Genomic DNA, 26,107 nt, shown 5'->3' with positions numbered 1-26,107 from the left:
CATTGATTTGAAGGATAGTCTGATCCCAGTCATTGATTTCATTGATAGTGCGATCCCAGTTAGATCTCTGATGGATAGTGTGATCCCAGTCAGTGCTCTGATGGATACGGCAATCCCAGTCAGTGCTCTGATGGATAGTGTGATCCCTGTCAGTGCTCTGATGGATAGCATGATCCCAATCAGTGCTTTGATGGATCGGGCAATCCCAGTCAGTGCTTTGATGGATAGTGTGATCCCAATCAGTGCTTTGATGGATAGTGCGATCCCAGTCAGTGCTCTGATGGATAGTGCGATCCCAGTCAGTGCTCTGATGGATAGTGCGATCCCAGTCAGTGCTCTGATGGATAGTGTGATTCCAGTCTGTGCTTTGATGAATCATGTGATCCCAGTCAGTGCTCTGATGGATAGTGCGATCTCAGTCAGTGCTCTGATGGAGAGTGTGATCCCAGTCTGTGCTCTGATGGAAAGTGTGATCCCAGTCTGTGCTCTGATGGAGAGTGTGATCCCAGTCAGTGCTCTGATGGAGAGTGTGATCCCAGTCTGTGCTCTGATGGAGAGTGTGATCCCAGTCTGTGTTCTGATGGAGAGTGTGATCCCAGTCAGTGCTCTGATGGAGAGTGTGATCCCCGTCTGTGCTCTGATGGAGAGTGTGATCCCAGTCTGTGCTCTGATGGAGAGTGTGATCCCAGTCTGTGCTCTGATGGAGAGTGTGATCCCAGTCTGTGCTCTGATGGAGAGTGTGATCCCAGTCTGTGCTCTGATGGAGAATTTGATCCCAGTCTGTGCTCTGATGGAGAGTGTGATCTCAGTCTGTGCTCTGATGGAGAGTGTGATCCCAGTCTGTGCTCTGATGGAGAGTGTGATCCCAGTCTGTGATCTGATGGAGAGTGTGATTCCAGTCTGTGCTCTGATGGAGAGTGTGATCCCAGTCAGTGCTCTGATGGAGAGTGTGATCCCCGTTTGTGCTCTGATGGAGAGTGTGATCCCAGTCTGTGCTCTGATGGAGAGTGTGATCCCAGTCTGTGCTCTGATGGAGAGTGTGATCCCAGTCAGCGCTCTGATGGAGAGTGTGATCCCAGTCTGTGCTCTGATGGAGAGTGTGATCCCAGTCTGTGCTCTGATGGAGAGTGTGATCCCAGTCTGTGCTCTGATGGAGAGTGTGATCCCAGTCAGTGCTCTGATGGAGAGTGTGATCCCAGTCTGTGCTCTGATGGAGAGTGTGATCCCAGTCTGTGTTCTGATGGAGAGTGTGATCCCAGTCTGTGCTCTGATGGAAAGTGTGATCCCAGTCTGTGCTCTGATGGAGAGTGTGATCCCAGTCTGTGCTCTGATGGAGAGTGTGATCCCAGTCAGTGCTCTGATGGAGAGTGTGATCCCAGTCTGTGCCCTGATGGAGAGTGTGATCCCAGTCTGTGTTCTGATGGAGAGTGTGATCCCAGTCAGTGCTCTGATGGAGAGTGTGATCCCCGTCTGTGCTCTGATGGAGAGTGTGATCCCAGTCTGTGCTCTGATGGAGAGTGTGATCCCAGTCTGTGCTCTGATGGAGAGTGTGATCCCAGTCTGTGCTCTGATGGAGAGTGTGATCCCAGTCTGTGCTCTGATGGAGAATTTGATCCCAGTCTGTGCGCTGATGGAGAGTGTGATCTCAGTCTGTGCTCTGATGGAGAGTGTGATCCCAGTCTGTGCTCTGATGGAGAGTGTGATCCCAGTATGTGATCTGATGGAGAGTGTGATTCCAGTCTGTGCTCTGATGGAGAGTGTGATCCCAGTCAGTGCTCTGATGGAGAGTGTGATCCCCGTTTGTGCTCTGATGGAGAGTGTGATCCCAGTCTGTGCTCTGATGGAGAGTGTGATCCCAGTCTGTGCTCTGATGGAGAGTGTGATCCCAGTCAGCGCTCTGATGGAGAGTGTGATCCCAGTCTGTGCTCTGATGGAGAGTGTGATCCCAGTCTGTGCTCTGATGGAGAGTGTGATCCCAGTCTGTGCTCTGATGGAGAGTGTGATCCCAGTAAGTGCTCTGATGGAGAGTGTGATCCCAGTCTGTGCTCTGATGGAGAGTGTGATCCCAGTCTGTGTTCTGATGGAGAGTGTGATCCCAGTCAGTGCTCTGATGGAGAGTGTGATCCCCGTCTGTGCTCTGATGGAGAGTGTGATCCCAGTCTGTGCTCTGATGGAGAGTGTGATCCCAGTCTGTGCTCTGATGGAGAGTGTGATCCCAGTCAGTGCTCTGATGGAGACTGTGATCCCCGTCTGTGCTCTGATGGAGAGTGTGATCCCATTCTGTGCTCTGATGGAGAGTGTGATCCCAGTCTGTGCTCTGATGGAGAGTGTGATCCCAGTCTGTGCTCTGATGGAGAGTTTGATCCCAGTCTGTGCTCTGATGGAGAGTTTGATCTCAGTCTGTGCTCTGATGGAGAGTGTGATCCCAGTCTGTGCTCTGATGGAGAGTGTGATCCCAGTCTGTGATCTGATGGAGAGTGTGATTCCAGTCTGTGCTCTGATGGATAGTGTGATCCCAGTCAGTGCTCTGATGGAGAGTGTGATCCCAGTCAGCGCTCTGATGGAGAGTGTGATCCCAGTCTGTGCTCTGATGGAGAGTGTGATCCCAGTCTGTGCTCTGATGGAGAGTGTGATCCCAGTCAGCGCTCTGATGGAGAGTGAGATCCCAGTCTGTGCTCCGATGGAGAGTGTGATCCCAGTCTGTGCTCCGATGGAGAGTGTGATCCCAGTCTGTGCTCTGATGGAGAGTGTGATCCCAGTCTGTGCTCTGATGGAGAGTGTGATCCCAGTCAGTGCTCTGATGGAGACTGTGATCCCCGTCTGTGCTCTGATGGAGAGTGTGATCCCAGTCTGTGCTCTGATGGAGAGTGTGATCCCAGTCTGTGCTCTGATGGAGAGTGTGATCCCAGTCTGTGCTCTGATGGAGAGTTTGATCCCAGTCTGTGCTCTGATGGAGAGTTTGATCTCAGTCTGTGCTCTGATGGAGAGTGTGATCCCAGTCAGTGCTCTGATGGATAGTGTGATCCCTGTCAGTGCTCTGATGGATAGCATGATCCCAATCAGTGCTTTGATGGATAGGGCAATCCCAGTCAGTGCTTTGATGGATAGTGTGATCCCAATCAGTGCTTTGATGGATAGTGCGATCCCAGTCAGTGCTCTGATGGATAGTGCGATCCCAGTCAGTGCTCTGATGGATAGTGCGATCCCAGTCAGTGCTCTGATGGATAGTGTGATTCCAGTCTGTGCTTTGATGAATCATGTGATCCCAGTCAGTGCTCTGATGGATAGTGCGATCTCAGTCAGTGCTCTGATGGAGAGTGTGATCCCAGTCTGTGCTCTGATGGAGAGTGTGATCCCAGTCTGTGCTCTGATGGAGAGTGTGATCCCAGTCAGTGCTCTGATGGAGAGTGTGATTCCAGTCTGTGCTCTGATGGAGAGTGTGATCCCAGTCTGTGTTCTGATGGAGAGTGTGATCCCCGTCTGTGCTCTGATGGAGAGTGTGATCCCAGTCTGTGCTCTGATGGAGAGTGTGATCCCAGTCTGTGCTCTGAATGGAGAGTGTGATCCCAGTCTGTGCTCTGATGGAGAGTGTGATCCCAGTCTGTGCTCTGATGGAGAATTTGATCCCAGTCTGTGCTCTGATGGAGAGTGTGATCCCAGTCTGTGCTCTGATGGAGAGTGTGATCCCAGTCTGTGCTCTGATGGAGAGTGTGATCCCAGTCTGTGCTCTGATGGAGAGTTTGATCCCAGTCTGTGCTCTGATGGAGAGTTTGATCTCAGTCTGTGCTCTGATGGAGAGTGTGATCCCAGTCTGTGCTCTGATGGAGAGTGTGATCCCAGTCTGTGATCTGATGGAGAGTGTGATTCCAGTCTGTGCTCTGATGGAGAGTGTGATCCCAGTCAGTGCTCTGATGGAGAGTGTGATCCCAGTCAGCGCTCTGATGGAGAGTGTGATCCCAGTCTGTGCTCTGATGGAGAGTGGGATCCCAGTCTGTGCTCTGATGGAGAGTGTGATCCCAGTCAGCGCTCTGATGGAGAGTGTGATCCCAGTCTGTGCTCCGATGGAGAGTGTGATCCCAGTCTGTGCTCCGATGGAGAGTGTGATCCCAGTCTGTGCTCCGATGGAGAGTGTGATCCCAGTCTGTGCTCTGATGGAGAGTGTGATCCCAGTCTGTGCTCTGATGGAGAGTGTGATCCCAGTCAGTGCTCTGATGGAGAGTGTGATCCCAGTCAGTGCTCTGATGGAGACTGTGATCCCAGTCTGTGCTCTGATGGAGAGTGTGTTCCCAGTCTGTGCTCCGATGGAGAGTGTGATCCCAGTCTGTGCTCTGATGGAGAGTGTGATCCCAGTCTGTGCTCCGATGGAGAGTGTGATCCCAGTCTGTGCTCTGATGGAGAGTGCGATCCCAGTCTGTGCTCTGATGGAGAGTGTGATCTCAGTCTGTGCTCTGATGGAGAGTGTGATCCCAGTCTGTGCTCTGATGGAGAGTGTGATCCCAGTCAGTGCTCTGATGGAGAGTGTGATCCCCGTTTGTGCTCTGATGGAGAGTGTGATCCCAGTCTGTGCTCTGATGGAGAGTGTGATCCCAGTCTGTGCTCTGATGGAGAGTGTGATCCCAGTCTGTGCTCTGATGGAGAGTGTGATCCCAGTCTGTGCTCTGATGGAGAGTGTGATCCCAGTCTGTGCTCTGATGGAGAGTGTGATCCCAGTCAGCGCTCTGATGGAGAGTGTGATCCCAGTCTGTGCTCTGATGGAGAGTGTGATCCCAGTCTGTGCTCTGATGGAGAGTGTGATCCCAGTCTGTGCTCTGATGGAGAGTGTGATCCCAGTCAGTGATCTGATGGAGAGTGTGATCCCAGTCTGTGCTCTGATGGAGAGTGTGATCCCAGTCTGTGTTCTGATGGAGAGTGTGATCCCAGTCTGTGCTCTGATGGAGAGTGTGATCCCAGTCTGTGCTCTGATGGAGAGTGTGATCCCAGTCTGTGCTCAATGTAATGGATAGTGTGGTCCCAGCCATTGATTTGAAGGATAGTCTGATCCCAGTCATTGATTTCATTGATAGTGCGATCCCAGTTAGATCTCTGATGGATAGTGTGATCCCAGTCAGTGCTCTGATGGATACGGCAATCCCAGTCAGTGCTCTGATGGATAGTGTGATCCCTGTCAGTGCATGATGGATAGCATGATCCCAATCAGTGCTTTGATGGATAGTGCGATCCCAGTCAGTGCTCTGATGGATAGTGCGATCCCAGTCAGTGCTCTGATGGATAGTGCGATCCCAGTCAGTGCTCCGATGGATAGTGTGATTCCAGTCTGTGCTTTGATGAATCATGTGATCCCAGTCAGTGCTCTGATGGATAGTGCGATCTCAGTCAGTGCTCTGATGGAGAGTGTGATCCCAGTCTGTGCTCTGATGGAGAGTGTGATCCCAGTCTGTGCTCTGATGGAGAGTGTGATCCCAGTCAGTGCTCTGATGGAGAGTGTGATCCCAGTCTGTGCTCTGATAGAGAGTGTGATCCCAGTCTGTGTTCTGATGGAGAGTGTGATCCCAGTCAGTGCTCTGATGGAGAGTGTGATCCCCGTTTGTGCTCTGATGGAGAGTGTGATCCCAGTCTGTGCTCTGATGGAGAGTGTGATCCCAGTCAGCGCTCTGATGGAGAGTGTGATCCCAGTCTGTGCTCTGATGGAGAGTGTGATCCCAGTCTGTGCTCTGATGGAGAGTGTGATCCCAGTCTGTGCTCTGATGGAGAGTGTGATCCCAGTCAGTGCTCTGATGGAGAGTGTGATCCCAGTCTGTGCTCTGATGGAGAGTGTGATCCCAGTCTGTGTTCTGATGGAGAGTGTGATCCCAGTCTGTGCTCTGATGGAGAGTGTGATCCCAGTCTGTGCTCTGATGGAGAGTGTGATCCCAGTCTGTGCTCTGATGGAGAGTGTGATCCCAGTCAGTGCTCTGATGGAGAGTGTGATCCCAGTCTGTGCTCTGATGGAGAGTGTGATCCCAGTCTGTGTTCTGATGGAGAGTGTGATCCCAGTCAGTGCTCTGATGGAGAGTGTGATCCCCGTCTGTGCTCTGATGGAGAGTGTGATCCCAGTCTGTGCTCTGATGGAGAGTGTGATCCCAGTCTGTGCTCTGATGGAGAGTGTGATCCCAGTCTGTGCTCTGATGGAGAGTGTGATCCCAGTCTGTGCTCTGATGGAGAATTTGATCCCAGTCTGTGCTCTGATGGAGAGTGTGATCTCAGTCTGTGCTCTGATGGAGAGTGTGATCCCAGTCTGTGCTCTGATGGAGAGTGTGATCCCAGTCTGTGATCTGATGGAGAGTGTGATTCCAGTCTGTGCTCTGATGGAGAGTGTGATCCCAGTCAGTGCTCTGATGGAGAGTGTGATCCCCGTTTGTGCTCTGATGGAGAGTGTGATCCCAGTCTGTGCTCTGATGGAGAGTGTGATCCCAGTCTGTGCTCTGATGGAGAGTGTGAACCCAGTCAGCGCTCTGATGGAGAGTGTGATCCCAGTCTGTGCTCTGATGGAGAGTGTGATCCCAGTCTGTGCTCTGATGGAGAGTGTGATCCCAGTCTGTGCTCTGATGGAGAGTGTGATCCCAGTCAGTGCTCTGATGGAGAGTGTGATCCCAGTCTGTGCTCTGATGGAGAGTGTGATCCCAGTCTGTGTTCTGATGGAGAGTGTGATCCCAGTCAGTGCTCTGATGGAGAGTGTGATCCCCGTCTGTGCTCTGATGGAGAGTGTGATCCCAGTCTGTGCTCTGATGGAGAGTGTGATCCCAGTCTGTGCTCTGATGGAGAGTGTGATCCCAGTCAGTGCTCTGATGGAGACTGTGATCCCCGTCTGTGCTCTGATGGAGAGTGTGATCCCATTCTGTGCTCTGATGGAGAGTGTGATCCCAGTCTGTGCTCTGATGGAGAGTGTGATCCCAGTCTGTGCTCTGATGGAGAGTTTGATCCCAGTCTGTGCTCTGATGGAGAGTTTGATCTCAGTCTGTGCTCTGATGGAGAGTGTGATCCCAGTCTGTGCTCTGATGGAGAGTGTGATCCCAGTCTGTGATCTGATGGAGAGTGTGATTCCAGTCTGTGCTCTGATGGAGAGTGTGATCCCAGTCAGTGCTCTGATGGAGAGTGTGATCCCAGTCAGCGCTCTGATGGAGAGTGTGATCCCAGTCTGTGCTCTGATGGAGAGTGTGATCCCAGTCTGTGCTCTGATGGAGAGTGTGATCCCAGTCAGCGCTCTGATGGAGTGTGAGATCCCAGTCTGTGCTCCGATGGAGAGTGTGATCCCAGTCTGTGCTCCGATGGAGAGTGTGATCCCAGTCTGTGCTCTGATGGAGAGTGTGATCCCAGTCTGTGCTCTGATGGAGAGTGTGATCCCAGTCAGTGCTCTGATGGAGACTGTGATCCCCGTCTGTGCTCTGATGGAGAGTGTGATCCCAGTCTGTGCTCTGATGGAGAGTGTGATCCCAGTCTGTGCTCTGATGGAGAGTGTGATCCCAGTCTGTGCTCTGATGGAGAGTTTGCTCCCAGTCTGTGCTCTGATGGAGAGTTTGATCTCAGTCTGTGCTCTGATGGAGAGTGTGATCCCAGTCTGTGCTCTGATGGAGAGTGTGATCCCAGTCTGTGATCTGATGGAGAGTGTGATTCCAGTCTGTGCTCTGATGGAGAGTGTGATCCCAGTCAGTGCTCTGATGGAGAGTGTGATCCCAGTCAGCGCTCTGATGGAGAGTGTGATCCCAGTCTGTGCTCTGATGGAGAGTGTGATCCCAGTCTGTGCTCTGATGGAGAGTGTGATCCCAGTCAGTGCTCTGATGGAGAGTGTGATCCCAGTCTGTGCTCCGATGGAGAGTGTGATCCCAGTCTGTGCTCCGATGGAGAGTGTGATCCCAGTCTGTGCTCCGATGGAGAGTGTGATCCCAGTCTGTGCTCTGATGGAGAGTGTGATCCCAGTCTGTGCTCTGATGGAGAGTGTGATCCCAGTCAGTGCTCTGATGGAGAGTGTGATCCCAGTCAGTGCTGTGATGGAGACTGTGATCCCAGTCTGTGCTCTGATGGAGTGTGTGATCCCAGTCTGTGCTCCGATGGAGAGTGTGATCCCAGTCTGTGCTCTGATGGAGAGTGTGATCCCAGTCTGTGCTCCGATGGAGAGTGTGATCCCAGTCTGTGCTCTGATGGAGAGTGCGATCCCAGTCTGTGCTCTGATGGAGAGTGTGATCTCAGTCTTTGCTCTGATGGAGAGTGTGATCCCAGTCTGTGCTCTGATGGAGAGTGTGATCCCAGTCAGTGCTCTGATGGAGAGTGTGATCCCCGTTTGTGCTCTGATGGAGAGTGTGATCCCAGTCTGTGCTCTGATGGAGAGTGTGATCCCAGTCTGTGCTCTGATGGAGAGTGTGATCCCAGTCTGTGCTCTGATGGAGAGTGTGATCCCAGTCTGTGCTCTGATGGAGAGTGTGATCCCAGTCTGTGCTCTGATGGAGAGTGTGATCCCAGTCAGTGCTCCGATGGAGAGTGTGATCCCAGTCTGTGCTCTAATGGAGAGTGCGATCCCAGTCTGTGCTCTGATGGAGAGTGTGATCCCAGTCAGTGCTCCGATGGAGAGTGTGATCCCAGTCTGTGCTCTGATGGAGAGTGTGATCCCAGTCTGTGCTCTGATGGAGAGGGCCATCACAGGCAGCCAAGTAGGAGATGGTTTCCCTTTTCCACTTTCAGACATTTTGCAGAGTTTATCGTTCGATCGCTCTCTCTAGTAAACATTTCAATGTCACTTTAACTTATTCATTAGCTATGAAGCTCGCTGAACTGATATTGAAATGTGTTATAGAACATAGAACATAGAACATTACAACGCAGTACAGGCCCTTCGGCCCTCAATGTTGCGCCGACCTGTGAAACCACTCTAAAGCCCATCTACACTATTCCCTTATCGTCCATATGTCTATCCAATGACCATTTGAATGCCCTTAGTGTTGGCGAGTCCTCTACTGTTGCAGGCAGGGCATTCCACGCTCTCACTACTCTCTGAGTAAAGAACCTACCTCTGACATCTGTCCTATATCTATCTCCCCTCAGTTTAAAGCTATGTCCCCTCGTGCTAGACATCACCATCCGAGGAAGAAGGCTCTCACTGTCCACCCTATCTAATCCTCTGATCATCTTGTATGCCTCAATTAAGTCACCTCTTAACCTTCTTCTCTCTAATGAAAACAGCCTCATGTCCCTCAGCCTTTTCTCATAAGATCTTCCCTCCATACCAGGCAACATTCTGGTAAATCTCCTTTGCATCCTTTCCAATGCTTCCACATCCTTCCTAGTTTGGATCAGAAATTGGCTAGCTGGAAGAAGACAAAGGGTGGTGGTTGATGGGAAATGTTCAGACTGGAGTCCAGTTACTAGTGGTGTACCACAAGGATCTGTTTTGGGGCCACTGTTGTTTGTCATTTTTATGAATGACCTGGAGGAGGGCGTAGAAGGATGGGTGAGTAAATTTGCAGATGACGTTAAAGTCGGTGGAGTTGTGGACAGTGCGGAAGGATGTTACAAGTTACAGAGGGACATAGATAAGCTGCAGCGCTGGGCTGACAGGTTATTTTAAACCTCCTCCTCTGTCATGATACTGATAGATTTTCATGGTTCTGCTGCAATCTTCTCTCTTCATTGGGGCTCAAGCTCTGCTATTTCTGAGTATTTCACAAGATGATGAATTTCTCACTGGTCTAATATGCATTCGATGAGTCTCTAGTTGAATATTTTTCCCTTTGTTTATGTTAACATTCAATTCATTAGCGATCTGTTTTCTACATTAAATCAAATGTTTGGTTATTTAAATTGTCCCTGAAGGTGGCACATAAATGTTGTTATTTATGTGCGTTGCTCGGCTGTGAGGGAAGTGGGGGCAGGGAGGCTGATAGGAGGTGGGGAGCAGCAACAGGATTACTCAACATTGGTCGATATTTTGTGGACACCAGGTTAAAGGTTAACTTGCTTGCGATTATGAGCGGACACATTAGATTATCACACGATGGCAGCACCTTTCAGATGCTGTTTCTTCACCAATGATAAGTCTCAGGGTGAGATTTAATTGCGCTTGGCGAGAGCACGACGCAGCCGTTAGATGGCAGGAGAGGCCAAAATCGAGCACCACGCCAGGCACTGATCACTTTGCGATCTAACCAGCCTGCCCCCATTGGTGAAATCTTCTCTCAGCGCCTGTGCGGCCGCCATGCCAGTCCCTGGATCATGTATATCTGCTGCGGAGGAAACCCCAGCCCCTGTCTGCATGTCCCACTGACCACCCACAACTCCCACTGACCGAGCAGGCCTCTAGCCATTAGACTGAAGGCTATTGCTAACAGGGAACTGGCAATCATAGTTAAGTGAGTACTTCAGACCTCCCAAGAGGATTCCCAAGGGTATGCAGTACGTGGTGGTTATTTCCATATGATCTGCACTGTCATATGGAGATCCTACAGGAGAATGGACATGTGGTCAGTGGGAGGGATGGGGCCGCTGGATCCTTACCTCTGCGTCGTGTGCCAACCTCTACGTCAGTGACCGATCTGTCCTCGGCCACCCCGCGACCCCAGAGCCCATTCCTCCTTTGGGGTGAGGACTCTGATGTCCGGCACCTTGCCACCCATCTGGATCCTCTCCTGTCTGTTGTGAGCCAACTTCGCCTGTAGGGACACAGAGGGGAGACTGGTGCCGCACTGCTGAGGGAGAGAGGTCCTGCCATTCGCAGTGCTGGCTTGTGGGAGCGTGGCGTATACCATGGCCGGCGGAGGACTGGGGAGCAGCGGGGGGGTGAGGGAATGACCAGAAGATGGGCCGTGGAGCAGGGGTGACGCCACCGGGACTGGGCCAGGCACAGACCTCCATTGCCGCGGCCTGCAAGGTAGCCATCTTGCTATGCACACAATGACCGCCCACCGTACCCGTGGTATGGGTACCCCCGCCCCACCACTCCCGCAACCCATCCTTCACACTCCATGCCACCAGCTCAACCTCCCACCCTGTACACCATTAACCTTGCACTCCACCACCCCTCCTCCCCACCAACCGGATGCAAACCGCTGACAGGATGGCATGCAGCCCCCCCAAGGGCAATGCCCAGAATAGCCCCTATGGGAGGGCACCAGACGCGGAGCATACCGCTGGCACGGGTAGCGCCCTGTCAGCAGGGATGGGTGCCAGGACCAGAGGTCCCCACAGTGCCGGGCATCGATGGGGCCAGGGGTGCGGTGCAGAGGGCAGAGTGCCCGGGGGGAATGGCCGGTGGTGGGTGTGTGGATGGGGGAGAGCGGGGGAGACATGCAGGGACAGGAGCTTCAGTGGAGGCCGAGGCCACCCTGTAGCCAGTGGACCGGGTTGGGCACATAGGTACACACCATGCTGACACGCTTGCCTTTCACCCACTTGCATCAATGGCCATCGGAATCCAACCAGGAATGGTGGCCTTCATTCTGGCCCTGCAGCTCTGGGGATGTGCTGAGGCTGTACGAGCAGGAGCTGCTGAGGAGGGCACTGCAGCAGCGGAGCCTTCCCCAGAGGAGCGGGAGGCAGCCGGTGAGGATGGGGAGCCGGCTGCCCAACAGGCTGACCACGAGTTGGGAAGGGGTCGCCGCATGAGGCCTCGTGTGAAGCGGTAGGGTCTGTCATTCGAGGACCTGCTGGACCGAGCATGCCGTCGAAGACTCCGGTTGAGCAGTGGGACCGTACGAAATATCTGCCGGATCATGGCACACCTGGCACCGCAGGGGTATGGGGGAGGACACCGCTCCTGGCGACCGTCAAGGTGATGGTCACCCTGAACTTTTACGCCACGGGACCCTTCCTGGTGCCGAGTGCGGACTTGTCCAGAATCTCACAGACCTCGGTGCACAGGCGCATCCATGCCACCACGGAGGCCATATATGCCCAGTCGGCACACTTCAATGTGGAATGAGCCCACCAGGATGCCCATGAAGTGGGGTTCGCCGTCATCGCCAGGATTCTGCAGGTCCAGGGAGGGATGGACTGGATGCATGTCCCTCTATGAGCACCGGCCCATGTCAGGCCAATCTTCACAAACCGAAGGGTTTCCACTCGATGAACGCGCAAGTGACCGTGAGCTGCACATCCTGCACGTCTGCGTCCGTTACCTGGGCAACATGCACAATGCCATCATCCCGGCACACTCGATGGTTCCTGACATCTTTGAGGTGCACCCCCGGGTGAGGGGCTAGCTCTTGGGGCACAGAAACCCCTCACCACCTCACCTCCCTCACAGCCACCCCATCCACCTGTCTGCAACCCCCTGCGTGATACCTACCTGCCGCACTATGGGGTGGGGGCCCTGGGTTGGCAGTAACTGCGGGTCTTGCCCATGGGATGGAGGATGATGACAACCCGCTCTGCTCCTTCCTCAGGTGAATGAAGAGGTCTGTTCCAGAAACACATATATAGACAAATTCAAAGATGCCAAACAATGCTTGGAATGCGAGCATTAGCAGGTGATTAAATCTTTACAGATCCAGAGATGGGGTAACCCCAGGTTAAAGAGGTGTGAATTGTACCAAGCCAGGACAGTTGGTAGGATTTCGCAGGCCAGATGGTGGGGGATGAATGTAATGCGACATGAATCCCAGGTCCCGGTTGAGGCCGCACTCATGTGTGCGGCACTTGGCTATAAGTTTCTGCTCGGCGATTCTGCGTTGTCGCGGGTCCTGAAGGCCGCCTTGGAGAACGCTTACCCGGAGATCAGAGGCTGAATGCCCTTGACTGCTGAAGTGTTCCCCGACTGGAAGGGAACATTCCTGTCTGGTGATTGTTGCGCGATGTCTGTTCATTCGTTGTCACAGCGTCTGCATGGTCTCGCCAATGTACCACTCTTCGGGACATCCTTTCCTGCAGCGTATGAGGTAGACAACGTTGGCCGAGTCGCACGAGTATGTACCGCGTACCTGGTGGGTGGTGTTCTCACGTGTAATAGTGGTATCCATGTCGATGATCTGGCACGTCTTGCAGAGATTGCCATGACAGGGTTGTGTGGTGTCGTGGTCACTGTTCTGAAGACTGGGTAGTTTGCTGCAAACAATGGTTCGTTTGAGGTTGCGCGGTTGTTTGAAGGCAAGTAGTGGGGGTGTGGGGATGACCTTGGCAAGATGTTCATCGTCATCAATGATGTGTTGAAGGCTGTGAAGAAGATGACGTAGTTTCTCCGCTCCGGGGAAGTACTGGACGACGAAGGGTATTCTGTCGGTTGTGTCCCATGTTTGTCTTCTGAGGAGGTCGGTGCGGTTTTTCGCTGTGGCGCGTTGGAACTGTCGATCGATGAGTCGAGTGCCATATCCCGTTCGTATGAGGGCATCTTTCAACGTCTGTAGATGTCTGTTACGCTCCTCCTCGTCTGAGCAGATCCTGTGTATACGGAGCGCTTGTCCATAGGGGATGGCTTCTTTAATGTGTTTAGGGTGGAAGCTGGAGAAGTGGAGCATCATGAGGTTATCCGTAGGTTTGCGGTAAAGCGAAGTGCTGAGGTGACCGTCCTTGATGGAGACGAGTGTGTCCAAGAATGCAACTGATTTTGGAGAGTAGTCCATGGTGAGTCTGATGGTTGGATGGAACTTATTAATGTCATCGTGTAGTCGTTTCAGTGATTCTTCGCCGTGTGTCCAAAGGAAAAAAATGTCATCGATGTATCTGGTGTATAACATCGGTTGAAGGTCCTGTGCGGTGAGTAGGTCCTGTTCAAACTTGTGCATGAAGATGTTGGCGTATTGGGGTGCGAATTTGGTCCCCATGGCTGTTCCGTGCGTCTGGATGAAGAACTTGTTGTCGAAGGTGAAGACGTTGTGATCCAGAATGAAGCGGATGAGTTGCAGAATTGAGTCTGGAGATTGGCAGTTGTCGGTGTTGAGTACTGAGGCTGTTGCAGCAATGCCGTCGTCATGGGGGATGCTGGTGTAGAGTGTAGATCTGTAAAGATTTAATCACCTGCTAATGCTCGTATTCCAAGCATTGTTTGGCATCTTTGAATTTGTCTATATATGTGTTTCTGGAACAGACCTCTTCATTCACCTGAGGAAGGAGCAGCGCTCCGAAAGCTAGTGACATCGAAACAAACCTGTTGGACTTTAACCTGGTGTTGTAAGACTTCGTACTGTGCTCACCCCAGTCCAACGCCAGCATCTCCACATCTGAGGTTGTAACATAGTGCACAAGTTTTTAATGTTGAAACATATATGCAGCTTTGTGCCCTAACCCTTTCACTATACTGTGCCCTACACCCAAGCCAACTTAACTAATGTCTAACTTCCTGGCCTTCCAGGTCCCAGGTCTAGGTGAATCCCTGGACAGTTCTTGAGGAGTGGAAGTTACCTGCTGTGATTCCGTCCTTGCAACCTGGGTCCCTGTTGTCGGCCGTCTTCTGGAGCAACCGGATCTAGATAGGCCCAGCTTCTGCTTGGTGTCCCAGGTAGCGTGGTGCTGCCCTGTTCTGCCCGCTGCCATATGATGTGCCAGGGACAGGAAGGGTGGAGCCCGAGGTGCTGCAGTGCTCTGGCACTTCCCCTGCTCCTGCAATGTTTAATGACACCAATTTCAATGGAACTAAGAGTTGGGGGAGATTTAAAATCAACAGTTTTACATTATCGTTCAGACAGGATCTGCAAGGTCCTCAAAACAGAAAATTAGATTAATTTAGGTGGTGATGATGGGTGAAGGATAAGTATTTGCCAAGACAGCGAGAATAACTCAGCAGGTTTGGCAACATCTGTGGGAAGAGAACGGAGCTAACGTTTTGAGTCGGGATGATTCTTTGTCAATTTGATGAAGAATCATCCAGACTCAAAACGTTGGCTTCCTTCACTCTCCACAGATGCTGTCAGACCTGCTGAGATTGTCCAGCATTTTCTGTTCTTGTTTCAGATTCCTGCATCCGCAGTAATTTGCTTTTACCGGGAATAAGTCCCATGCCCTTCTTCAAAATAGTGTTGATGATCTTTGACTTCCACCTGAGAGGTTAAATGGGCCTGGGGTTAACATCTCAAATAAAAGGCAGCACCTCCAACACTCTCAGTACTAAAGTGAAACCTTCTTAGGACCCTTGGGTGGGATTCTCCGCCGACGGGATTATCCGTTGTGCCAGCAGTGCACCCAACGCTCGCAGGTTTTCTGGCGGCGTGGGGTAGTCACAGTGGGAAATCCCATTGGCAGGTGGCGGGAACGGAGAATCCCGCTGCTGGCGAGGGCACACCGACAAGGGTCACCAGGCTGGCGGATAGTAGAATCCCACCCCTTGTATCTGAAGATGAATTGTGGTTGCCCCTTCTAAGCCCCCGCTAACGGCGCGATGAAATAGTCTGAGAACTTTGCTGTGTTAAAGCCACAATATTAATTCAAGTTGTACTTTAGGTGTGATGGTAAATATTGAATAGGAATAAAGCCATTCCTGAAATTTGAGTAACAGCATGTCTGCTTCAGCAGCACCGAGATAATGGAATATTTGGCTGGCAGTCATCAGAGCGTTTGCCAACCTTGCCGTTCAGGCACAGGTTAAAGATCCCATGGGTACTATGTGAAAGATGGTGGCCCATCCAGAATTCAATCAATCAGCCATTTAGCTCATTGCTACCTGTGGCATGAATTCATTGTCCGAAACATTCTGAAATGCTTCAATGTGGTGAGGGGCCAAACAAGTGAATGCACCGTCAGTCTCTCATGACTGAGATTGACAGAATTTTGTGAGATGAGAGTGTTGAGGGATTACAGACAAATGCAATTGACATATAGAGCAGCAACTGATTATTTGAATGGTGGAACAGGCTTGAGGGGCTGAATGTTCTCCTACTCTCCCTGAGGTTGAAAATCTCTTTCCCTGGCCTTTGTTCTCAATGTCAGGTAAAAAATAAATCACACCAGCTTCACTAAGCATTACTTCAAGCAGTCTATCCCTGGATATTAGTGAATGCAAATGGCATCAGTATCGTTGGCTTTAGGTAGGCTGAATAAATCATTCCGAAAAGCATTCTAAAACCTATGTGCGGTACAAGAAGTGGAAGGATATAACATCTCCTTTCATCAAGAGGCCAATATATGTGTTTAAGGGAGAGATCAGGAGACCAAATTTTGCACTGAAGGTTTGAAGGAAATGTAATGACCAACCAGAGGCAATGGCAGAAACAGATCAACAGAAACCTCCAAAGAGAGAATGGATAAATATTTGAAAAATACTAGAGAAAGGAACTAGGCTAGGGCCGCTCTTTCAGAGCGCTGGAATGGGTTTGATGGGCTGAATGGCCTCAGTGTGCGCTGTGGAATTCTATGATTCCAAACGACAGAAATGGAAGGAGATTCAGAGTCTCCTGTCTGGCATAAACAGGGAAGTGACATGTCCAAAAATGAGGGTGTGATGGACCATCCTGTGCCCACCAATGATGTGGCTGACATTAACATTTCCCAAGTGCCCATCAGCAGGCTGCCAGAGCTCTGACTAGAGGTAAGCGGTATTCTGAACTGTGGAAAATATATAGTACTAAGGGGAAACAACAGCATGGAGGTACAATTTGGCTAGTTTTTCCACAAGCTGGCATAGGCACCATGGACTGAATGGTCTCCTTCTGTTCTGCATCATTTTAGAATTTAAGTATGTTAAAATAGAAGATCTGACTGGAGTTGTTAATGTATGCATCAATCCATGGATTTGCTCCACTCATAGAATTCTGGAATGACAACGCAGAGAAGAAGATCATTCAGCCCATTGAGTATGTGACAGCTCCACGTAGGGCGACCAGCCCCATTCCCCTTCACTTTCCTGGCAAATTGTTGATCTTTAAATGTTTGTCTAATCCTCTTTTGAAAGTTACAATTGAATTATCTTCCGCCATCCTATCAGGTACAAGATCAAGGGGTTTCATGCTGAATTTATACAAAACACTAGTTTGACCTCAGCTGAAGTATTGTGTACAGTTCTGGGCAACACACTATAGGAAGGTTGTGAACTCATTGGAGAGAGTGCAGATGAGGTTTATAAGAATGGTTCCCAGGATGAGAAACTTCAGTTCTGAGGATAGATTGGAGAGGTTGGGACCGTTCTTCTTGCAGAGAAGAAGACTAAGAGGAGATTTGATAGAGATGTTCAAAATCCTGAGGGGGCTGGATAGAGTAAATGGGAAGAAACTGTTCCTGTTCGCAAAAGGATCAAGAACGAGAGGGCACAGGTTTAAAGGGATTTGCAAAGGAAGCAAATGTGATGTGAGGACAAACTTGTTCACACAGCGAGTGGTTGGGGTCTGGAATGCACTGCCTGGAAGTGTGGTGTAGGCAGATTCAATCGAGGCATCCGAGAGGGCATTAGATGATGATTTGAATAGATACAGAGCGCAGGGGTACAGGGAAAAGTCAGGAGAATGACATTAAGTCATGATGATTGCTTGAAGAGCTGGTGCAGACATGATGGGCCGAATGGCCTCATTCTGCACTGTAACAATTCTGTGAACATTCCAGAACAGAACACTGCTTGACACAATTTCTCCTTATCTTCCCTCTGATCCTTTGACCAATTATCTTAAATTCCTGTCTTCTGGTCACCAACCCGTCAGTCACCATAAACAGTTTCTCCTTATTTACTCTGAACAAAAGCTTTCACAATTCTGAACACATTTATCAAACCTCCCTGAACCTTCTCCGCTCTGAGTAGAACAACCCCAGCTTCTCCACATAACTGATGTCCTGCATCCATGGTAGCACTCTAGAAACGTCTTTTGCATCCTCTCTAAAACCTTGACGTCCTTCCTAAAGTGTAGTGCCTACGATTGGATGCAATTGGGCATAAAAAAATATAATGTTGGTCCTGATGTCATTCAACCACATAAATCTGGATGAAAATTGGAAAAGGAAAATGGTGTTAGACAGCACTGTCATCACAGATACTGCCTGACACACTGAGTGACTCAACGGACTGAACATCCCATTCATAGATTTCAGGGGCGAGATTCTCCGACCTCCCGCCAGGTCGGAGAATCGCCGGGGGCTGGCGTGAATCCCGCCCCCGCCGGTTGCCGAATTCTTCACCACCGGATATTCGGCTGGGGCGGGAATCGCGCCGCGCCGGTTGGCGGGCCCTCCCCCACGATTCTCCGGCCCGGATGGGCCGAAGTCCCGCCGCTAAAATTCCTGTCCCGCCGGCGTAGATTAAACCACCTACCTTAACGGCGGGACAAGGCGGCGCGGGCGGGCTCCGGGGTCCTGGGGGGTGCCCCCACAGTGGCCTGGCCCGCGATCGGGGTCCACCGATTCGCGGGCGGGTCTGTGCCGTGGGGGCACTCTTTCCCTTCCGCCTTCGCCACGGTCTCCACCATGGCGGAGGCGGAAGAGACTCCCTCCACTGCGCATGCGCGGGAATGCCGTCAGCGGCCGCTAACGCTCCCGCGCATGCGCCGCCCGGAGATGTCATTTCCGCGCCAGCTGGCGGGGCACCAAAGGCCTTTTCCGCCAGCTGGCGGGGCGGAAATTCGTCCGGCGCGGGCCTAGCCCCTTAAGGTTGGGGCTCGGCCCCCAAAGGTGCGGAGCATTCCGCACCTTTGGGGTGGCGCGATGCCCGACTGATTTGCGCCGTTTTGGGCGCCAGTCGGCGGACATCACGCCGATACCGGAGAATTTCGCCCCAGATTCCCAGCATGCACAGTCTTTAACTTTCTTAGCATTTGACCTATTTAGTTCAGGTCTTAATCACTGCTCCCATTTTCTCTTGGACATTCCCTCACTGTTTATATATTCCCCCAGGCAGATCTATCATTTCTTTAATAACTTGCCCTGTTAACATCTCCCTAGTTTTTGGATTACACCTTTCATTACTTTAAATTGGTTTAAACTGGCCTTAACCACTATCACAGATCTCCCCCTTGTTCTCTCCTGCCCACCACTTGCACCCCACCTATCCTCGACTCCTCCCCAAGCACTTAACTCCCCATCCTTTACCCAACTCTCGATTCACTTTAAAAGCCGTTCACCTCTATATTTTCTCCAGTTCTGATGAAAGGCCATCAAAAGTTAACCCTGTTTCTCTCCCCGCAGATGCTGCCAGACCTGCTGAGTATTTCCAGCATTTTCTGCTTTCATTTCAGAGTTCCAGCATCTGCAGAATTCCGCTGCTTGCCCCAGATATGCCGCGTCATGTATTCTCACAGGTTAGTCTTGACTTAAAGACAACGTAAGTGGTATTTTCAAGTGTCTTTTCTTCCACTTGCAGATCCCTATCGCCATGAGTGTCTCGTCCTTCCTCACCTACGACCAGCCAACACTGAGTTATTGTGGAGCACACCAGGGACATCTGGCTCACAAACAGTACAAAGTGCAAGCACAGGAGGACACCGCAGATGCCCACAGAGAGGCAGGCACGGAACTGAGCACCATAGCGACAGTGACATGCTCTGGCAGCCATATCTAGTATATCTATAAAAGTGAGCTGAGCCAGCATGATGCTCTGTAGCGTATTGCCACCGGCAATGATGGACTAAATGAGGGCAAGGCGTAGACAGTTGAAAAACTCTAAGGTTGCCTTGTGCCCCAACAAATAAATCATTGTGCTAATGCGGAGATACCGCTGTGGGAGGTCAAGCAGGAGGTAACATGGACTTGACTGAATTTTCTTTTCCGTTTCGGTTTGTACTGACTTTATCTGTGCAGTATTTTTTAAACAAGAAAGCAAAAGAGCTTGTACAGATTTTATTCTGGGTCCTTGTCTTTTACAGCCCACCTGTATATACATGAGCTATTTAACATGGTGTAAAGATACAGTATTTTTCATAAAGAACATGCTCTGAAAATGACAAAAACGGAAATAGCTAATGTCAGTCGTGCATTTATTTTCAGCTTGTTTGGCTTCGGTGTCGATGGAATTGGAATGATGAGTGAAAATATTATTTAAAGACCATCGCTCAAAAGAGATCTTCATTTTTGTTAAAAGAAAAGTAATTGGCGGTTTCATTTTTTAGCCGGTTTTCTCTGTAATACTGACTCAAAAAATGCACAGCGCAGATCACAGCCACTGCTCAGTGGGTATTTGTCTTTAAGTGTATGTGGTAATTACACTGAACTAAAATCATTCAGTGATAGTTTATATGTATTTTGTTAACTTCGGCTGGAAAATGTAATTGGGTATTTAGCATTTCTCAACAGATTTGTGATGAGTTTCACTAACAGCCAATTGGGACCTAGTTAAAATGCAACTTCTAATGCAATTTAGAAATATTATGCAACTATTATAAATTTTCTAATATTTCAAGAATGTCAGTCTTGTAAAATTTGTTGATGGATAATCAGGCTCCCTGTCCTATTCTAACATCGTAGCTGGTGTTCATTCCCGTGATCTATCCGAATCTGAAGCTGGGGAAGACCAATGGGGTAATTGTCACCCTTCCGAAGGTTGTGCAACACCACAACGACATGGATTCCTTAAGCCACATGATCCAGAAACGCCAATTCAACGCATCCAACCCTCCCCCCCATCAGCGATTGTCACAGCAGACGAAGTACAGTGTGACTCTGACTCCCTGAATTGGTTTAATTCTCCAGCATCCCTCACCTTCCCCAGCAAGGATAAGTCTCACCAGATGTCACTGTCAATGACAGAGTGGCAAAAAACATATTCAGTATTAACTGTGGCGCAGGTGGCGACATTTTCACCTCCGGAAATAAAAGGGAGCTGCCACATTAATTCAATTAATCCTCTTATGGTATTCTTCCCCTTTAAATGTACTGGGCGGGATTTTCCATGGAAATCCGTCGCAAGGCGTCCCGCCATTGGCCGGTGGCAGAATTTTCTGGTCCCGCTGTTGTCAATGGGTTCTCCCGTTGAATGCGCCGCCCGTCGCTGGCAAAACCACGAAGGGTGTGCGCCATCGGCGGGACCGGAAAATCCCGCTGGCGTGAACGGCCAGAAAATTCCGCCCATTATTTTGCTCATAGTCCTTCCTCGATGGGTTCCCAGTGAGATTTCTTTTCTGGTACTGACTGCTTTCAAGTTTAATCATGTATCGTCATGGCTCAGTGTCAACATTCTTACCAGTAAGTCAGAAAGTTGGGAGTCCATGTCCCATTGCCCAGAACAGAGCACACAATCGAGGCTGACTCTCCAGTTTCATACTGAGGGAGTGTTGCACTGTCAGTGGTGTTGTCTTTCGGATCAGAGGTAAAATGAACCATCGTCCACAGAGGCATGGAATAGATTAGTATTTCAAAGAGGAGCAGGGGAGTTATACCCCAGTGTCCTGGGCAGCATTCATCCTTCAACCAACATCAATAAAGAAAAGATTAACCAATAATATATTTTGTAGCTCTGTATGGAATCTTACTGTGCACAAATTGGACGTCATGTTTCCCTACAAAACAACGGTGACATATTTCGCAATGGGTGGAATTTATTTCAACCCACTGGAGGGGCATGTTGGTGGGGGGGTGGGGGTGGGGGTGGGGGGGGGCGTGCGGAGGAGAATCGGAGGCAGAGAGGAGTTCACTGGTCGAATTCCCAGTGTTGGAAAAACTGTCCCCTATTAAGTTGGAGGCAGAATGGTTTGATGTGGGAACCCCACCCGCTCGTGACGGGATGTCAATTAGGCTCATTAATTAAACATTCAACACTCCTTATCCCAATGCTCACAGCAATTTCGTGGTGGCTCAGTAATTAAATAGAGGCTGCACAGATTTCTCATGTCTTTGGAAGGCTGCCAAGCAGACCCTGTTGGGATGCCAGCAACTTCAGAGGAGCACCCCTCGCTGTCGGGCACTCGAAGCCTGATCGAGGAATCCAGTATCAGAGAGGGCCTCCACTGCACCCCCCACCCCTTCCCCTTACACACCCCCAAGCCTTCCCTTACTCAATTTTGGCCTGGAGGACCCTCTTTGATCCTGGGGCCCTGGTGGGTGCATTGACAGCAGCGGCCCCTGCTCCCACTTACCCAGGTGGCAAGGAGGCGCAGCCTGTGGTTGACCAGCAGCTCTGATAGGGCAGGATTCAAAAGCCCAGGTCCTCATGTGGACCTGCGACTGGTGCCACCCATGGAACTGGCAGGGGTTCCCCACTGGTTGTCCAGTTGATGGCGAGTTCACTATCGGCCCATTAAATTCTGTCCACTATTTATTGTGATGACATGAAGGGCACAATTTAAAGGCAAGCTAATTTTTGCAAGGTCTCCCTTACTCCTCAGCCTCTTCGGATGGATGAGATCTGAATATAATTTGAGAAGGGATCTTTATTTTTCACTTCAGCCAAGGTCACTCAGCACCTGACCTCATTACAGCCTTAGTCCAAACATGCACAAAAGAGCTGAACTGCAGAGGTGAGGTGAGAGTGACTGCCCTTGACATCAAGGCAACAGTACTGCATCAAAAAGCCCTAGCATAACTGGAGTCAATGGGAATCAGAGGGAAGATCCCTGCTGGTTTGAGTTACACCTGGCACAAAGGAAGATGGTTGTGGTTGTTGGAGGTCAGTCGTCTCAGTCCCGGACATCACTGGTGGAGTTCCTCAGGGTAGTGTCCTAGCCCAACCATCTTCAGTTGCTTCACAATGACCTCGCTTCCATCATAAGGTCAGAAGGGGTGATCTTCTGTGTAATGTTCAGCACCATTCATGACTCGTCAGGTACTGAAGCAGTCCATGTCCATGGGCAACCAGTCCAGGACAACATTCAGGCTTGGGCTGATAAGTTGTAAGTAACATTCACACGACATGAGCATCAGACAATGCATTTCTCCAACAAGAGAAATGCATTGTCTGATGCTCATGTTGTGTGAACAAGAGAGAATCCAACCTTCTCCACTTGACATTCAATGACATTACCATCACTGAACCCCCCCCCCCCCCCCCTGCTATCAACATCTTGGGGGTTACTATTGACCAGACACTGAACTGGAACCAGCCATGTAAATACTTTGGCTGCAGGAGCAGGTCAGAGCCTGGGAATTCTGCAGCGAGTAATTCACCTCCTGACTCCCCACTGTCTGTCCACCACCTACAAGACACAAGCCAGGCATGTAATAGAATACCCTCCATTTGCCTGGATGAGTGTGTCTCCAACAACACTCAGGAAGCTCCACACCATCCAGGACAAAGCAGCCCACTTGATTGACACCCCATCCACAGACATTCACTCCCTTCAGCACCGACGCACAGTGACAGCCGTGCGTACCACCGACTGCAGCAACTCTCCAAGACTCCTTCAACAGTACATTCCAAACCATCTAGGAGGACAAGGGCAGAGGATACATGGGAACTCCACCACCTATAGGTTTCCTCCAAAACACACACTATCCTGACTTGGAAATATATCACTGTTCCTTCCGCTGGGTCAAAATCCTGGAACACAGTTCCTAACAGCATGGGTGTACCACATGGACTGCAGTGGTTCAAGAAGCAGCTCACCACCACCTTCAAGGCCAATTAGGGATGGGAAACAAACACTGGCCTACAAACACAGCAAAGTCCACACCAAATGAATGAATAAAAAACACTTCCGATATCCTTCATTATTCTCAACTTCTTTCATACTTTATACTTTCCGTATTATCCATTTTGAAATTCAGAATTGGAGAACAAGGAGACACATGCTGCAACTGGTACAAGGTAAATTTAGGACTATATCTATTAGAGTTGAGTGATACAGGCAATGGAATCTTGGATAATGCCTCTGAGGTGAAACCCTGGAATTGTTTGAGGACTTGTTGTCAGTTGACAGAAATATTGGGATATTTTTGTGGATGGATGAAGATGGCCCAATTACTTTTCTTTTCCAAAGCTATCTTCTGATCTGAGGAGATAATTGTCCACGTCAGCTATCTGCATGGAACACAACAGCTCCTAGTATCTGTCACACATCCCAGTGAGAGTGGGGTAAAAGGTAATGCTTGATTCAAGTAATGACTGGTTTAGACATAGCATTGATTAAATTTGAAGGTAAGAAATCTTCCAATGAACAAGCAGAGTGGAGACATCCAATCAAACTACTCAGCCTTTTTAAACCCAGCCACCTGCAGCCTTCATCTACCACACAATGAACCGATTAAATTGCTTGACAAATTTCTGACAGTGATTTTCTGCTAGCACTTTCCTCACCTGGTATGCACCTCTAATAACAGTATATACACAAATCTGACTATCACTGATCTTTGATATGAAATATGAGTAAGGAGTATTTGTCAGAAGTCTCCTCTGTATCCGGTCAGCTCACTGCCTGGTGCCTCAGGTTGGAGGTATGCTTCAGTCCCAAGGATAGCAATGTCATGGGTTCTTTAAGTTCTGGGGATTGCCAATAGCAGTTTCCAGTAAGTCCTCACTTCAAGTTGTGGCCGCATACCTGAAAACCGGCTGCGGGATTCTCCGTCAGTGAGATTCTCCGATTCACCAGCAACACACCCGTGCCCGTGGGTTTTCCGATGGCATAGGGGGGCCACAATGGGGAACCCCCATTGGCCGGCTGCGGGAACAGAGAATCCCACTCCAGCGGGGACACTCTCGCCGGAAAACGGGGCTGGCGGGACGAAGAATCGCGCCCTGAGTCTTTCAGCAAAACAACATTAAAAAATCATGGGTCCTCATGGGAATTAATATTGAAGCCATTTCTCGCCCAGAGAATCCAATCTGCATGTTGAAATACTGGGGTGAATTCTCCGCCAGCAGCATTCTCCGTTCTGCCAGCAGTGCACCCCCATCCGTGGGTTTTCTGACGCCGTGGGGTCAATACAATGGGCTGGATTCTCTGTCCTGACGCACCACATTTCAGGTTCACCCCGCCGGCGGGATGCTCCGTTACACCGGCCGGTCAATGGGGTTTCTCATTGTGGGTCAGCTCCATGCCGTAGGGAACCCCCCGGGCTGGCGGCAAAATGGAGCATCCCGCCAGCGGAGAATCCAGCTCAATGACACGCCACCGAGAAACACATGGCTAGGGAGGCAGAGAATTCACTCCACTATATCAGAAATGTGCATTCTTAGCTGGAATAACTTGAAAATTAAAATAAATCACTAAAGAAATGCTGTATAAATTCAAAAGAGATAACACTCACCAGACTCTCTTTGATCTTAAGCAGGCTTTGGGATTGGCAATGAATTGCTTTCTCTCTGTCTTGGTGGGTTCTAAGGTGGCCAGTACAATGTGTCACCACCATACACGGCCACATGTGGGCAGGTGTTGCTTGGAAGGACACCTGGATGAGTTGCTTCGGGGCTTTTGTACTCTCCCCGCCACCTTATATAATAATCTTTATTGTCACAAGTAGGCTTACATTAATAATAATAATAATAATTGCTTATTGTCACAAGTAGGCTTCAATGACGTTAATGTGAAAAGCCCCTAGTCGCCACATTCCGGCACCTGTTCAGGGAGGCTGGTATGGGAATTGAACCCGCGCTGCACGCCTTGTTCTGAATTACAAGCGAGCTGTTTAGCCCACTGTGCTAAACCAGCCCCTGCAATTAATACTGCAAAGACGTTAGTGTGAAAATCCCCTAGTCACCACATTCCGGCGTCCGTTCAGGTACACTGAGGGAGAATTCAGAATGTCCAATTCACCTAACAGCATATCTTTCGGTACTTGTGGGAGGAAACTCCGCGGAGCACCAGGAGGAAACCCACACAGACACGGGGAGAACATGCAGACTCCACACAGACAGTAACCCAAGCCGGGCATCAAACCTGGGACCCTGGCGCTGTGAAGCAACAGTGCTACCCGTTGTGCTACCATGTTACCCACTGACTTATCCTCTGCATTTCCCGATGAAGTCTTTGCGTGTACAGTGCACAAGTCATCATGAATCAGGGAGGTGTTTGACTCCTTCACAGCTGCATTGAGGATATCACCAAAGTGTTTCAGTGGAAATGGTTTTGAGGGATTTAGAGCCTCGATGCCAGGCATGTTACTTTGGGGGAATACGTGTCTGTCACACCGCCTTTCTTACCACTGGGTTTGGAGGATCTTTTGAAGAAATGCTGGTGGTGCTTGGAATTGCCTGCAAGGTGCCATGACCTGAGTGTCAGATTTGACATCCTGGTCCTCCTCTGAGAAGCTCATTGACTGAAGTTGGAGTGATTTTGGTTTTAAATTGAGGATGGCGTGTGACAGCCATGTCCTG

At 50.2% G+C, this 26,107-nt stretch overlaps 1 protein-coding gene across 2 annotated transcripts in view; it reads left to right on the top strand.

The window, feature by feature from the left end:
* Positions 1–21,292, top strand: part of LOC140392978 (leucine-rich repeat transmembrane neuronal protein 4-like) — a 735,994-nt gene extending 714,702 nt beyond the window's left edge. The window contains exon 3 of one of the 2 annotated variants that reach the window (XM_072478803.1): positions 19,229–21,292. In XM_072478803.1, coding sequence (XP_072334904.1) covers positions 19,229–19,426 — 198 coding nt within the window. In that variant the 3' untranslated portion in view covers positions 19,427–21,292. The remainder of the gene's footprint in view (positions 1–19,228) is intronic. The other variant, XM_072478805.1, reaches the window with a different exon arrangement.
* The last annotated feature ends 4,815 nt before the right edge of the window (positions 21,293–26,107 follow it).

Source organism: Scyliorhinus torazame, chromosome 16, assembly GCF_047496885.1.
Source record: "Scyliorhinus torazame isolate Kashiwa2021f chromosome 16, sScyTor2.1, whole genome shotgun sequence".
In the NCBI taxonomy this organism is placed as follows: Eukaryota; Metazoa; Chordata; class Chondrichthyes; order Carcharhiniformes; family Scyliorhinidae; genus Scyliorhinus; species Scyliorhinus torazame.
The sequence above is the reverse complement of the archived record's forward strand: the minus strand, read 5'-3'. Positions and strand labels throughout refer to the sequence as shown.